Source organism: Arachis stenosperma, chromosome 1 (genome assembly GCF_014773155.1).
Source record: "Arachis stenosperma cultivar V10309 chromosome 1, arast.V10309.gnm1.PFL2, whole genome shotgun sequence".
NCBI lineage: Eukaryota > Viridiplantae > Streptophyta > Magnoliopsida > Fabales > Fabaceae > Arachis > Arachis stenosperma.
The window spans coordinates 118,000,356-118,015,874 of NC_080377.1; the positions used below are offsets into that span (position 1 = coordinate 118,000,356).

Here is a 15,519-nt window from a genome sequence, read left to right on the forward strand (position 1 = left end):
GTATATCCAAGTTGTCAAGGGAACAAGAGTAGGTGAATGCTAATCGCATCGTTTTAACAGAAACCTTTCTTGTAACTTTTGCACCTCGTTATACTTCTTTCTCAGGTTTGGTAAAGTGCTAAAATCATATAAAGTTTTGCAGATTATATCAATTTTCGAATTTTCGAGGGCAAAAATTTTTATAAGGAGGGTAGAATGTAAAATCCCTACAATACCTTTACTCAACTTTTTTCCAAATCAAACCCTAACCCTCTCCTAACACACACACACAGCTGAAAATGAAAGGAGGAAAAAGAGAGAGGGAAAACGTAGAGGAAGAAGAAAGGAAGAAGGGGTAGGGAAGGAGGACGACGCTGGTTAGGGCCACGCTTTCGTGGTGGTGGCTGCAAGCAGTGGTTGCGCGTGGAGGAACATCGCGTCGCTGAGGGGATCCCAAAGAGAGAGAAGAGAACGCACAGAAGAGAGGCATGGTGAATAGAGGAGGTTCCATCGCTATCACTGCTGGAGCCCTAGCCGCGGCCATTGAAGCCAGCCTCACCGCCGTCGAACTACTGTGCCGCGGAAGAGGCCGAAGAGAGAGAGAGAGACTTCACAAAAGGGAAAGGAGAGCGCTACAGAAATCGTCGCCGGGAAGAGCGGTACCGGTTGTGTAAGCTATCACTGCAGTTGCCGTTGCTTGGGAAGGAGGTCACTGTCGAGCTGCGCGCCACCATCAGAGTCGTTCCTTGCTGGCGCCGCTGTTGGTAGTTGCCTATGCTTCCGGTTTAAGCATCCTACCGGATCTTTCTGTCGCTGTTGCAGTTTCTGAAAAAATCAAATGACGTCGAAGTGCCTCTGTTCTGGTCTAGGTCATTTCCTTTAACTTGCCTCGTTTCCACATTTGCTCTGCTACTATTCCATTGACGCTACCTTGTTTCTGTTCTGTTCTGTTTCGGCCGCCATAGCTGTGATTATTACAATGTTGTTGCTGCGGGATTGGTTGGAGTTGTTGTCACTACCCGTTCTTTCGATGCATTCTATTCCAATCATCCTCACTCTTTAATTTGACACTTTGGGTTTGGTCTTTTCGGTTCTTTAGAATCAAGTTGTGAGTAGACTTTACATTTATAATTATTTGGCTTTACAAATAATTATTTTGATATATGATGCTTGAATTTGTGACTATACTTACAAGTTACCAACAAAGGATTTGAATTTAATTTTAATAATGGATTTATTAGTACTAAATATTTATTTTTGTGAAATTCAAATTTCCAATATGCACATGAGACTGTATACATGTTTGGTGAATTTTTGTATTATTTTAAAATATTCAATTTTATTTGAATATGTTTCTGGAACATTGAAATATTATTGATACTCACTTATATACTCTGCATTTGTAAAGTATATTTGACATTTCATATGAGTGAAAATGATTTTGATGAGAAAGTATTATTTGATTTGATACAGCATATATTTGAAAGATCAAAGATTAGTTGTATTTGAAATTATATGTTTTGAATTAGTTTGGGAGGCTCGTATTAGAAAACTGTAGTTAACGATGGTTATGACGTTAACCTGGATGCATCTGGCTCAGACCTCAGCTGGCAGGGGCGTTGCTAGCCTAACGTGTAGGCTACACGTTGGATCTGTTATTCCGTATGGACACACGAGAGGAAAGGGCTACCCTTATAGGTGGAGTCGCCCAAGTGTGGACTTTTGATTTGATTTCTATGTGAGAACTCCCTTATTGATTCACTTATTATTATCAACTGCTATTTTCTAATTTAAATTACTTTGATAATAATGTTTATATGGTCTCATGTGGATTATAGATGTATTGTCTAGTTATTGAGTTCCAAAACTCACCCCTTTTTCTAAAAATATTTTTCAGGAACAAATACTTGACTATGTGACTTTCTAATCAAGAGTCACGATTTGCAATGAGTATCTATTTTTGTCGAGTTCCTAGATGTATATGCTCCATATGTCACAGGCAGGATCCATTCATATTTATTTATTTTACCTTTTGTTAAAAATATGTAATTATTCATTTTAGAAACTGTAAATTTATTTAAAATATTTGTAAGTTTCTTATTCAATTTATCTTTGAGTTGGTTAGGCTTGCTAGGGATTATTTTCCTGAGCACCGGTCGTGACTCCTTTTGGGCCATGACAGGACTAGTCCTACCTAGAGTATAGTTGTTCACCTGATTTGTATTAATAGGCCGGGTAAATACAAAGAGCGATTAAGTAGGTTCGGGATCATTGAAAGGAATGATAATATGTGCGCCTTGTGCAAGAAGGATGTTGAAACTGTACAACACTTATTTGTTACTTGTGAGTACTCTTGGCATGTGTGGTGCGCATGGATCGAAGAGTTTGGCCGGGAGTGGACTATACCAGGTACCATAAAAGATCACTTTGAGAGTTGGCGGACTATCCCGTTGACAAAAGAGATGCGCAAGTGTTGGTTAATTGGATTCTTCTCAATTATATGGAATATCTGGTTACGTAGAAATGATGTCATTTTCGAGAACAAGATAACAGACGTGGGTGATTGTGTTACTAGATCATTCTGTTGTGCTAAGGATTAGTGTGGTTCTTAACTCATGATATTGATGGCTATGCCGGAGATGACATAGGAGTTGTTTGGTTATTTTTATGGTTTGTATATGTAGGTTGTTTGCTCCACTTTATGTATTGAGCTTTTTTTATGCCGGAGATGATATAAGAATTATTTGGTTATTTTTATGGTTTGTATTTATAAGTTGTTTACTCCACTTTACATGTTGAGCTTTTTCTTTAAGCAAAAAAAAAAAGAACAAAGTGAGAGAAAAAGAGAGTCAATCAACACCTAAAAATAAAAAAGTAAAAACAAGTTATAAGAAAAGAGAGTTGTTGATGGTATTAATATTGTCTTTGTTTTTAGTTAATAATAAAAATCTGACAGACAATGAGCTAAAGTTCAAATAATATAGTTTCTTCATCATCATTTAGAGGTATCGAATTCACAAGTACTTTACTCTCTGATTATTTTTAAAATTAGAGATAGAAAAATTAATTAAATAATTAAAAAAAATCTTCTGAGTGATTGCGTTTGCTTTACAGCTGGAATTGTTTTTTTTTTTTTATATTGCATCCTCTAGTTAGTTTTTTTTTTCTTTTAATAAGAGTGAGTGATGAAGTCAAATATTATATGACTCTAACTTCATATGCTACCTTGCAAAATAATATATGCATGATTTTATATTTATTTTACCTGAGTTAGTGCCTGCACCAGTAGCAGTAACATATTCGATCTTCTCCTGCTCCCTAACACTAGATAGTCTTTCATTGAAATTGCAATTATATAATGCAAATGGACTTGCACATGCCTAAGCTCAATATATATACTGATTACATCTATATGAAATGCTGGGATGAATGGTTAAAATTCACCTACTCTCAGAGCTCCTTTTTGTAAAGCATGCATAAGCATCTCATTGCATAGACTAAGGGATTGTGCGTGTATCACTATTAATTGGTCATCAATAATATTTTTAATGGTATGAGATTACATCTAATGGTGGAAGATCACTCACTTTTATTTTGATAATTAAGTACTGACCAAAAAACACCAAAATTGCTGACTCCCTAGACTTTTTCTTAAATTATTTATTACCAGTTATTAAATTATTCAGTACCAGTTAAAAACCAATTGCCTATTCTAAAAAATCTTCGAAACAAATTAAAGATGATGACAGAGCCGTTCACTTTTTCGGCGGTGTCTAGATGGCTAGTGGCTTGCCTCTTCGTGCTACCTTTTTTTGTCCTTATTCTCTGGTAACTTGTTAAACATTAAACAACCACCACTTAAATTGCTTCATGGCTTGTAATGCTTGCCGAGAATAAAAATTAAAAAACATGCAACAAACGATGATTCGTTAGCTTATAAGTGCACAAACCACATTGGTTCTGCTCCCCTAAATAATAATAATAAAACCACCAGCAGTAGTGGTCTTGTTTACTAGTAAAAAAAGGTATTATTATTATTTTATTACTAAAATTGTTAGTGTTACGTCACAATGGAACATGATACAAATAATTTAAATTGCAGAATGAATTGGGAAACACAGAATTTGAAATCAGGTGGTTCGGAGCGTGCATTCAAGAGGAAGGCCCTGAGGGAATCGGTTAATATCTGAGCAGTAATTATAAATCATATAATTCTTCTGCACCCATTTGAGCTTCCTCTGACCGTTTGAATCAAGCTGTTGAGAAAGCCAAGAGTTGTTAGAGGAATTTGATGATGATAAGTTGCATGAAGAAACACCATTGGACCAAACACAACCATTGGCTTTCAAGTTCTTGAAGGAAGCTGTGAATGGAGCTTGGCTCCAATCTGTCTTCACAAGCCCTCCTCTTGTTGCCCAATCATCAGCGTTCCAGAGACTTGAATACAGTTTCATTGGTTGGTTCTTTGGGTAGGGAACACCAACACCCTCTAAGTTTTTGAACTCCCTTATTGGTCTTCCATCAATATAAAACCTGTTAGGTTGAATTTTGAATTAGTCTGAGTAGTATATTACTCTAATATTGTTTCAATGAAAAATTATGTTTATATTGTGAACTTCTGTATATGGAATACTTGAGATTTAGGAGATGATAATAAAAGAACAGATAACAAGAAAGATGAGAGAGAATATAATAAGAAGGCATGTTACAAACACTTTTTTTTTTAAGTTTAATTACTCTTGTTAATTTATTATGAATAGGTTAATGGCGAATTTTTTAAGGATAAGATAAAAAATACAACTTACTTTTATACTTATAAATCATAATTTACAGAATAATATTCGATATTTTTTCTTTTGCATGTAAAAAAAATATTGACATGAATTATTCCAAAATAATAAAACGAGGAGAATTTATATGCATTGAGTACCAACGTACTCAAGAATAAATAAAAAGTTAAAATATTTATTTTAAAAAATATAACTATTTAAGTTAGCATCTTTTAATAAATTATAACTTTAAATAAGTTATAATTACATAAAGAGATATAATTTTTAAAACATAACTTTTTATATATTTTAAAACAATCTCGTTAAGTAACTAATAAAAATCTAGCTAACAATAAATGGCTAATTTGTTTTTATATTGGTTATATATATGTGTAATACATTGTTATTGGAAGATTAGGTATTTTTTTAATATGGTGTTTTATTCAAATCGGACGATCCGATTTGTTTGAAGAAAAAAATAAACTACACCCTCCAATTTGTTTGAAAAAAAAAACTACAAATCGGAGGGTCCGATTTATATTTTTATATTTTTTATTTTTTAAAATAAAAATCGGACGGTCCAATTTCAACATTAAAAATTTTTTATTTTCGAAATCACAAATCAGACCGTCCGATTTGTAATTGTTGATTTAAAAAATGAAACAAATCGCAGGCACCGAGTTGTTTAAGCCATACCAGCGTAAAGAAAAAGAAAAAGAAAAAGAAAAACTCAATCTTCTCACATCATTGTGAGATACACTCCTCTCTCACACACGAAAAAGAAAAAGCGACAATAAACTAATAAGGGCTTTTGAATTACACTCCATACTAATTAATTATCATCAATTAGTGATTAATTAATTTTTATTTTTAAAAAATATAAAATTAATAATTGTTAATTGCAGTTATTTAAAATTGGCTGGTTAAAAATAGTTTGTCTATACTTCTCCATTTTCAAAATATATCTCACTTATGTTAATGTTAACATTACTCACACAATGTGTGCAGGATTCCAGAGAATGGAATAGGTGTGAAGATTTGCGGTTGGATCAAACCAGAGATAAAATTGTTGCTCTCTGCCACCTTTTCCTTGTGTATACACATTTGTATGAACTACGTACGGATCACCACTAAGATTTCCCAAGAACTCAAAGTCTATCTCATCCCATGATATTCCATCTGAACGTAACTACATGCATAGTTTGTTCACAACTAATCATACATAACTAAATGAATATGAATGGAGAAAATAAAAAATAAGCAAATGACTTACGTAATAAGCAGTGACAGTGCCAGCAGAATTTCCAGGGACAAGCTTGATTTGCATGTCAATCTTGCCATACAGATACTCATTCTTGGATTGAAAGCCAGAGCCAGAAGCTCTGTCTAGAGACAGGGTAAGAATCTTGCCACTATTGAGAATCTTACCTCTACCGTCGCCCCAAGTGATATCAACTTGTTGGTTGAAATTGCTACCAGCCATAGAAGAAGAAGACAAAGTGATTATTAGGAACAATGTTATGACAATCACAATCAATGCATTATTATTATTGTTCACACAAGCAGCAGCCATTAGACAAATCAGGTTTTTGTTTATGTGAGACACAACAGAATAATTCGTATTTATTTATCATGAGAAGTAAATTGGTGTGCTACAAATTTATAGTGACAACATTGGTATGTGTTAGAATTTAGAATTTGAAAAAATAAGAATAATAAAAATTAGTTGGTGGTAAGATGAGGTGGGAAGATGACAGTTGGATAGCAAATTTAGTTTGTGTCATTTTTTATTTTGTTTCAGTGGGCTATTAAATTATTAACAGAGCGGTGGTGGTCTCTGTGTGGACTCTGACCTGAATTAATAGAAAACCAAAGATTTTTTTGGCTTATTCAATCAATTCTTTTGATTCAAAATGGACTATGTTAAAGGTTTCGGTGACCTCTGCTCTGGTATGTTCCAGAGAACCTATTTCATTATTATCTTTGTTGAGTCAGCTTTAGAGACGCACTATTGTGTGTTTCTATTTGGTAATTCTTTTATCGGTGAAAAATTTAGGTGAAGTCGACTTCACGTCTGAGAGTTATTAGATGAAAATTTAGTTAAATCAGTAAAATCATCCAAGGACTCTCAGATATCAACTTCACGTAAAGTCGACTGCATCTGAATTTCCACCTTTATATTTTAAGCTGCATGGTTTTAATGATATAAATTTATGTTTTTTTAGTAATTTTATCTAAATATAATTTTAAATAATATAATCTAAATAATATTTAATTTATTACAATCTATTTTTATATAAAAATATTCAGATATAAATCAAGTTAACACTAGTTCACTCTTTATCAAAATCAATTTTAGACAAATTCACTTTTTAAAACTTCAATTCAAATACAGTTATAGATTTTGTTAGAAGGAAAGTAATTATTATTTGAAGGAAGATGAAGCACTCCGATATATCTGTTTGACCAAATGTTGGGGCTCCAAGTGTTTGGGTGGTTGTGCTTTTATTCATGAATTGAGTTGGGCTTCAAGAGTAGTTTTTTTAATTAACTGGTTGTTATTGCATTTCACCACTACGCTCAAAATGAATTCTAGCAAATACAACCTGCACTGAATATTAATTATTATATCATATCAATTGTAAGATTTACTGTAAGTTTGAAACAAAAAAAAAAGCAGAATGGATAATTGACAAAATGCCAAATATAATTGACATACTTATACACTTGGTAGTAAGGCATGGCTGTTTCACCGTCTAAACCACTTCCTGTTATAATTGACATCTGTTCCCACTATCACCTCACACTCACACACATTCTCTTTATTCATTGAATCTCTCGTCATCACATCATTCATCCTCTTCTTTTTCTCTCCTAAATTCACAAGAACAACATGCTTCTGCCTTATCCCACTAGTGTTGTTATGGTGGCACTATTCACTATGACGATGATGATGATGATGTTGTGCGGTGGCGATTTGCATAAGAACATTGACATAACATGGGGCAACGGGCGTGCCCAGATGCTCAACAATGGCCAGCTTCTTACTGTGTCTCTTGACGCTGCCTCTGGCTCTGGATTCCAATCCAAGGATCACTATCTTTTTGGCCACTTTCAAATTCAACTCAAACTTGTTCCTGGAAATTCTGCAGGCACTGTCACTTCTTTCTATGTATATTCACTCCTCCTTTCAATCTCTTTCAATTCTCTTCATATTATTATGTTAATTAATTTTTTAATTAACTAGATAGAATGTTTACTAATGTAGTTACAATCAGAAGGATCAACTTGGGATGAAATAGACTTTGAATTTCTTGGAAATCTGAGTGGCAACCCGTATATTCTTCACACTAATGTAATCACGCAAGGTAAAGGTGGCAGGGAGCAACAATTCTATCTATGGTTTGATCCCACTTCTGATTTTCACACTTACTCAATTCTGTGGAATCCACTATGCGTCATGTATGTATCAATTAGTTAATTAGTTAATTAATTAATCTAAAGTCATGCATGTTTATTTGTTTCATTTAATTAATAATTTGTGTACTCAGCTTATACGTGGATGGAATTCCTATTCGAGAATTCAAGAACTATGAATCAAGGAATATATCATTTCCAATGAAGAAACCAATGAGAATGTATGGAAGCTTATGGGATGCTGAAGATTGGGCTACAAGGGGTGGTCTAATCAAGACAAATTGGAGTGCAGCTCCATTCATTGCATATTTTAAAAATTTTTTTGTCAATGCTTGTGTTGAGTCTACTCCTCCTTCTATTACGTCTTCTTGCACACACCCAAACAAAAAGAGTAACAATCATAATTCCGTTGGTGAAAAATGGATCACACAAGGGTTGAAGCCCTTTGAAATGGACAAACTCAACTGGGTGCACAAGAATTTCATGGTCTATAACTATTGTTCCGACTTAAAACGCTTCCCTCAAGGATTGCCGCTAGAATGTAAAATAAACTAATAATGTCATAATTAAGATAAGATCTTCATGGTGTAATGCAACAGCAGTAGTATATATGTATAAAAGGAAAGGAAATAATAAGTTCTTATGTTCCTTAATATATACATTTCATTTTGCAAAATATTCAAAATAGTTAATAATTTAATTAATTGATTCTGAGATTGATTTTTGTTAAGAGTACTTTAAATATATAAAAATGTTGCCAGCAGGTTTTAAATTAAAAGGAATAATTTAAGGTCATCAATCAAAATATATGCATGATTACAATTCCACTTCGATGAGGTGGGGTACGAAGTTGATGGTACCACAATTGTAAAAGAAAGAAAAAAAATTATACTATTATTTAATATGGAGTGATCTTTATACATAGTTATTATATATGTTTTTTTGTGCAATATCTTTTGTTTTTTGTACAACTTTTAGTGACTTCTATATTAGTAACTTAAGTGACTCAGATATTAGTATTTGTAATAGATATTATAACCAATGTTAATGTTAGTAGTACTTTAGAAATCATATATTAATTTTTTTCCTAACATTACTCTCTTGTTTTTTTACTCAATGAGTTGTTACATTCCCATATTTATGAGCACTAAACACTCATTTGTAGGTTAATAATCTCTATTTAATATGTAATATTACATTATATTGCCAGTTGAATACGTAAAGAACATTTGAAATGTAGTTCTGCTCTTTTAAATTATATAAGCATATTAATAACATTGATCACGTTAGAATACATTGACAAAAAGAATAATAGTTTAAAAAGTATTCTAATTATAAGACAGGTACTCGGTTCAAAAAGAAAAAGTTTAAACAGTGTGATATTGCATAATAGAAAAGGATACTTAATATATTGTTTCGTTTACACTATAAAAAACCATTCTTGCAAGAAGGCATGCTAGCCAATTCCACCATTCCCTTTTTTTTCTTTTTTAATATTTTATTTGTTACAAATATTCTCCGTTGCACCTTCCCTGCTCCTTCAATTCCTTCCACAGTTCCATAGCACCACTATAAATACCTAATTCTCTGCAAAGAAACAATTCCCTGACTCTCAAGTATTACTAACACTCTACATTATTGAAATGGCATCTCTTCATTGTTCATTAATAGTAAGTATTTGTGTCCTCTTTGCATTGCTGTTATCGGCTTCAGCTGTTAGACCAAGAATTTGACATCACATGGGGTGATGGGCGGGCCAAGATGCTCAACAATGGGGAGCTACTCACATTGTCACTTGACAAAGCCTCTTGTTCTGGTTTCCAATCTAAGAACGAATTTCTCTTTGGCAAGATTGACATGCATCTCAAGCTTGTTCCCGGAAACTCAGTAGGTAACTCTATCCCCTCATGATGTTTTTATTAGTTAACAATGCTCATTGATTGATTGATTTATATATGTATATGGTATGGTATGCAGTTATCATCAAAGGGATCGAATTGGGACGAAATTGACTTTGAATTCTTGAGAAATGTGAGTGGAGAGCCTTACATTCTGCACACCAATGTGTTCAGCAATGGCAAAGGCAATACAGAGCAACAGTTCTATCTCTGGTTCGACCCCACTGCTGATTTCCACACCTACTCCATTCTTTGGAATCCTCAGCGCATTATGTAAGCATTAAGCAAGCATCCTTTAGAAATGTTATTTAATAATATAATGTGCAAGTTTTGCTAATAGCACACCTTTATTTGATTATGATGATGTCAGGTTTTCCGTGGATAGTAGTCCAATAAGGGAGTTCAAGAACATGGAATCAAACGGAGTTCCATTCCCAAAGTCGCAGCCATTGAGGATCTACTCCAGCCTCTGGAATGCGGATGATTGGGCCACAAGGGGTGATCTTGTCAAGACAGATTGGACCCAAGCACCCTTCACAGCTTCTTACAGAAACTTCAATGCAAATGCATGCCTTCATTCTTCATCATCATGCAGTTGGACACAACAGGGCAAGAGAGGCTGCGTTGGGTGCAGAAGAATTACATGATCTACAATTATTGCAGCGACGTCAAAAGATTTCCTCAAGGTCTTCCCCCTGAGTGCAGTTAATGCATAATCCTTCTAGATGTTTATGTTTGACTTATAAGGTGCTTTTTTTTTGTCAATTCATTAATTCTTTTATATACCTATACATACATGTACGTCAAGTAAGTAAACTACGGTGTGGTTCAGTGGTTGTTGTTGATGGGTTTCTTTCTTTGACTTTGTTACATTAAGACAAAGAGTAATTAAATGTAACATATGAATGGCCTTTTGTTATAAGTCGTGGCCTAATTTATCAACTCGTCGCCGCTGCACGTGTTGTAGTCTACCACCTAAAGAGGCAACAAATTAAAGGTGCAAAGTGTGAATGCGATTGACCGAAAGAGGCAACAAATTAAGGAACGCAAGTACAAATGCCATTCACCTATGTTAACCGGTAATTTACTAATTTTAATTAAACGGATGAGTTCCCCATAAACCATTATTAGGAGGCTGTATATGTTAATCGGTAATTTTAATTAATCTTCTTTTTGGATTATTGGTGTCATGGTGTGTGTAATATAGAAAAATTAAATATCTAATAACTAGCTAATAATTTGTAAGGAGACAAAAAAAACAGTCAGAACTTGCCTTATTTAGCACTCATTAATTGTCGCAACAATTAATAAATGCTAAATAAGTCAAGTTATGACTGTTTTTTGTCTGATTTCTTTAGGTTACTAAATATTTTCGTACTAGTTATTATTAAGTGATGATTTGTTCTTACCAAGTCATTAGCAATTATAAAGTGACCAACTTCATCTATACCACTCAGGCTACAGAAACAAACAAATAAATAAATACAATTTATAAAAAAAAAAAGGGACAAAAAACCCTATCATATGGTTCTTGCTACTATTCTGTTATTCATTCTCATTGATTTAATTAACGACTGTTTATTTAAGCAATAACTGTCCACTAAGTGGCAATATATTTATCTCATTCAGGATATTTCTTTCCGATTTGAGGAAAATATTTGTATTTCTCTGGAAAAAGCATTTTGATAAACGTACGCCGCTTAATAATGCTTTAAACGTTGATGTTACCAAGAGTAGTGAAAATAATTCTTCTCCTTGACTCCATGATTTTGATCTTTTTTCTGAATCCTATTTATAAACTTTATTTATAAATGGATGCCTCGGAGACCCTGTAGGGTGTATGTGATGAGAGGGAACATGAGTAACAAAAAAAAACTGCTATACAGCTCAATATATGCACACATATTTGGACAATGTTAATAGGTCAAATATAAATATATAAATATAAATGGCGAGTAAACATTGGGTGGGCTTGTGAATATCGTTGGGGAGGGGGTAGTAGGTCAAGGGTGGTGTCACCGCCATGGAAATGGTTGACCATATCCAATTGTTAAATCTTATCCAGTTTGACGCACTTACTAGTATAAAAGTAAAGCATTGAGTTTAGAATTAGACGCTAGCCACTTACCTGAGGACAGCGACAACATCAGCCATTAGGGTCCCAATAATGCCCCATGTAATAAGTAAAACCGCGTTCAACCCTCCACCAATATCACCCGCCCTCACAATAATAATAATAATTAACTTCTTAAACACATTCATTAAATAATTAAAAAGTTGAAACTCTATGAAATTTAATAAAATAATTTACGTATCTTTTTATTGTCATTATTTTATTTCTTTTGAATTTATAATAATGTTTTGAGAGTATTTATTATTGGACAATATTATACGACGAATAAATATTATTATTTTTTATTCATACTTGATTAATAATATTTTACACACAAAAAACATATAATTTTTATATATATTTATTAGAATTTTATATACATGAATTAATATAATTTATATTTATATTTTTAAAATTTACATATATAATATAATAAAATTTATTTATTAAAAATAATTTAATATTTATAAATTATGCTAACTAAATAATAACAAAAAATACTAAAAATTATTAATTTCAATAATATTTTTTTATTATTAACAAATTAAGATCGATAATTAAATAAATAAGACATAGTTTTTGTTGCGGTATTATGATATGAAATGAGCTTTTGCCAGCTTTGTTACCATTGTTCAAAAGATTTTACAACTATGAACAGCTTAGCCACGTCACGGGACCTTCCCGACCCTTTTCCTTTCCCTTTTACTTTTCCTACTTAGCTTCGTTATCCATAATCATCACACGCTTATTTCCCACTATATATACCCCCTCCCTCCCTCTTAACCTTCACTTCATAACACAACCATCTTCTCTTCTCTTCTCTCATATTACTATCAAACTCTTTCAATTCATTTATTAATTCTCCATATATATATACATGGCTTCATCAAAAGTAGTAGTGCTTGTTGTTCCCCTACTTGTGATGAGCTTTTGCATGGTGTCATGTTGGGGTGGTAACTTCAACAAAGACTTTCAGATAACATGGGGCGATGGTCGTGCTAAGATACTCAACAACGGGAATCTGTTGACCCTGTCCCTTGACAAAGCCTCTGGCTCTGGTTTCCAGTCCACCAACGAATATCTGTTTGGCAAGATCGACATGCAACTCAAACTTGTCCCTGGAAATTCTGCTGGCACGGTCACTGCCTATTATGTATGTAACAACGACTATATTTCTATAACTGGTGATCATGCTGTTGCTTCGTTCTAATATTAACAAATCTTCTCCTTTTTCAGCTATCATCAAAAGGAGCGACATGGGATGAGATTGACTTTGAGTTCTTGGGGAATTTGAGTGGCGATCCTTACATCCTTCACACCAATGTCTTCAGCCAAGGCAAGGGTAACAGGGAACAACAATTCTACCTTTGGTTTGACCCAACCGCAGATTTTCACACTTATTCTATTCTCTGGAATCCTCAACGCATTGTGTAAGCACCAATGTTATCAAAAATGATATTCGTACACCAAAATCAGTTACTAAAATCAGTCACTAATATATTTATGTATAAATATATATATATTTTAATATGTATTTAATACTTATGCCTGATTTTGATGGCTGATTTTAGTATATATGTAGTATAATCGTATTATTATTGTTATTAGGTTACTAACTAAGCGAGGTTTAATAATTTGTGGTTATTATTATTATTACAGATTCTCTGTGGATGGAACCCCTATAAGGGAATTCAAGAACTTGGAATCAGCTGGTGTTCCGTTTCCAAAGAACCAACCAATGAGAATCTATTCAAGTCTGTGGAACGCAGATGATTGGGCTACAAGGGGTGGACTTGTTAAGACTGACTGGTCGAAAGCTCCATTCACTGCTTCCTACAGAAACTTCAATGCCAACAATGCATGCATCTGGAAGAACGGAAGATCATCATGCAAGAGTTCCTCATCATGGCTGTCACAGGAGCTTGATTCAACGGGTTTGCAGAGGCTGAGATGGGTGCAGAAGAACTACATGATTTATAATTACTGTACGGACAAGAAGAGGTTCCCTCGAGGATTTTCTATCGAATGCAACCGCTCTTAGATCATCATATATATCATGTTGCATGCTCTTATTATTAGTATTCTTTTATTCTTTTATATAGTTCTTTAATTTGTATTACGTTAAGTCGTTAATCGCTGCTACTTGTTGTTCTCTTTTTCTTTTCTTTTTATAAGATGTAAAAAATATGTATCACGTGTACAAGTGGGTCTTTATATCCAAACTTTATACTATTGTACTGTACTACTACTGATTAATAATAATAAATTAAATTACTACTAGCTACTACTAGCACCACATGTGGTCTTAAATTATACCTTTTCCGATCCTTCGGTACACATCAATTTCTCATTTTAAATATGATAAAGAGAAAGTTTGGTTTTAATTAAATGAGGCTCTGAAAAGAATATCAATTGAAGAGAAAGAAAAATTATAAAAGGTATAAAATCCATGACAAATAAAAAAGAAACTTAATGTGAGCCATTTACAAATAAATAAAGGGGAAAAAGACAGATACGTCATGACTTTTTAAACTTTTGACAAATACATTCTTGACAAAATTTAAATACAAAAAAGTCTCTGACTTTAATAAACGGAGGACAATTTAGTCCTTCCGTCTATTTGCCTCTCATACACCTAACGGAACTGGCTGACGTGGCTGAAACGGTGTACAGGTGTCCGTTACGGTGCCACGTTGAAAAGGGAAAAAAGTTCGAAGGACAAATAAGTCCTTGACGTCATTTTACAAATAAAGTTCGAAGGACAAATAGGTCCTTGAGAATTTTTTTTTTCATTATACTTCTATTATGCTTCTATTATGAGAATTTAGTTTATAAAATTAGGCTAATTTTTTTTTGTATGGAAAAAATATTGGTGTTTTTGTTGAAAATGGGAGAATGTGGTGTAATTATAGATGGATGGATTTTTTTTGTGGGAAGTCAACACGTGGGGCGTGGTACAACACGTGGGGGGCGTGGTGAACACGTGGCATCATTCTGGCCAACACGTGGGGGGCGTGTTGAACACGTGGCAGCATCTTAGCCAACACATGGGAGCGTGTTGAATAATTTTCATAATACTGTAATACACTTCAAATGTCAATATTCAACCAAAATACCAATTTTCTTTCCATATTAAAAATAATTTCTGATAAAATTATGCTTGTATTTTGAAATCTAGTTAACTTGTTTTATTCTACAATTTAAATTATTTGTATTAAAATTGTAGAAATTGGGCTTGTTATGTTTCTACTCTTTTTCTTAAATTGCATTAGTTTAGTTTTAGTGCTGATCCGTCACCTTATAACTCAGTCTTTATTATGCATTATGAGTTATAACTCGGTGT

At 33.4% G+C, this 15,519-nt stretch overlaps 3 protein-coding genes and 1 pseudogene across 3 annotated transcripts; 3 read left to right on the forward strand and 1 right to left on the reverse strand.

Annotated features, from left to right (window-relative positions):
* Positions 1-3,961: 3,961 nt before the first annotated feature.
* Positions 3,962-6,361, reverse strand: LOC130967876 (xyloglucan endotransglucosylase/hydrolase protein 22-like). Its single transcript, XM_057892916.1, has 3 exons — positions 6,022-6,361; positions 5,744-5,937; positions 3,962-4,512 (listed from the first exon to the last, which is right to left on the reverse strand). The coding sequence occupies exons 1-3, from the start codon at positions 6,319-6,321 to the stop codon at positions 4,110-4,112; spliced, it is 897 nt and encodes a 298-aa protein (XP_057748899.1). The 5' UTR covers positions 6,322-6,361; the 3' UTR covers positions 3,962-4,109.
* A 1,203-nt stretch (positions 6,362-7,564) lies between these two features.
* LOC130967885 (xyloglucan endotransglucosylase/hydrolase protein 24-like) lies at positions 7,565-8,780 on the forward strand. The gene is made up of 3 exons (XM_057892928.1): positions 7,565-7,920; positions 8,017-8,210; positions 8,300-8,780. The coding sequence occupies exons 1-3, from the start codon at positions 7,642-7,644 to the stop codon at positions 8,718-8,720; spliced, it is 894 nt and encodes a 297-aa protein (XP_057748911.1). The 5' UTR covers positions 7,565-7,641; the 3' UTR covers positions 8,721-8,780.
* Positions 8,781-9,823: 1,043 nt separating this feature from the next.
* Positions 9,824-10,895, forward strand: LOC130967903 (probable xyloglucan endotransglucosylase/hydrolase protein 23; annotated as a pseudogene).
* Positions 10,896-12,979: 2,084 nt separating this feature from the next.
* Positions 12,980-14,431, forward strand: LOC130967894 (probable xyloglucan endotransglucosylase/hydrolase protein 23). The gene is made up of 3 exons (XM_057892939.1): positions 12,980-13,329; positions 13,413-13,606; positions 13,836-14,431. Exons 1-3 carry the CDS (start codon positions 13,054-13,056, stop codon positions 14,215-14,217), a joined length of 852 nt encoding a protein of 283 aa, XP_057748922.1. The 5' UTR covers positions 12,980-13,053; the 3' UTR covers positions 14,218-14,431.
* The last annotated feature ends 1,088 nt before the right edge of the window (positions 14,432-15,519 follow it).

Bases quoted from the DNA above. Each gene is read 5' to 3' on its own strand.
- LOC130967876 (XM_057892916.1), bottom strand. From the start codon at position 6,321: ATGGCTGCTGCTTGTGTGAACAATAATAATAATGCATTGATTGTGATT. The intron at 5,938-6,021 runs GTAAGTCATTTG...CTATGCATGTAG, and splicing joins GCACTGTCACTGCTTATTAC to TTACGTTCAGATGGAATATC. The intron at 4,513-5,743 runs GTGAGTAATGTT...TCAACCTAACAG, and splicing joins TGGAATCCTGCACACATTGT to GTTTTATATTGATGGAAGAC.
- LOC130967885 (XM_057892928.1), top strand. From the start codon at position 7,642: ATGCTTCTGCCTTATCCCACTAGTGTTGTTATGGTGGCACTATTCACT. The intron at 7,921-8,016 runs GTATATTCACTC...TTACTAATGTAG, and splicing joins GCACTGTCACTTCTTTCTAT to TTACAATCAGAAGGATCAAC. The intron at 8,211-8,299 runs GTATGTATCAAT...TTGTGTACTCAG, and splicing joins TGGAATCCACTATGCGTCAT to CTTATACGTGGATGGAATTC.
- LOC130967894 (XM_057892939.1), top strand. From the start codon at position 13,054: ATGGCTTCATCAAAAGTAGTAGTGCTTGTTGTTCCCCTACTTGTGATG. The intron at 13,330-13,412 runs GTATGTAACAAC...CTCCTTTTTCAG, and splicing joins GCACGGTCACTGCCTATTAT to CTATCATCAAAAGGAGCGAC. The intron at 13,607-13,835 runs GTAAGCACCAAT...TTATTATTACAG, and splicing joins TGGAATCCTCAACGCATTGT to ATTCTCTGTGGATGGAACCC.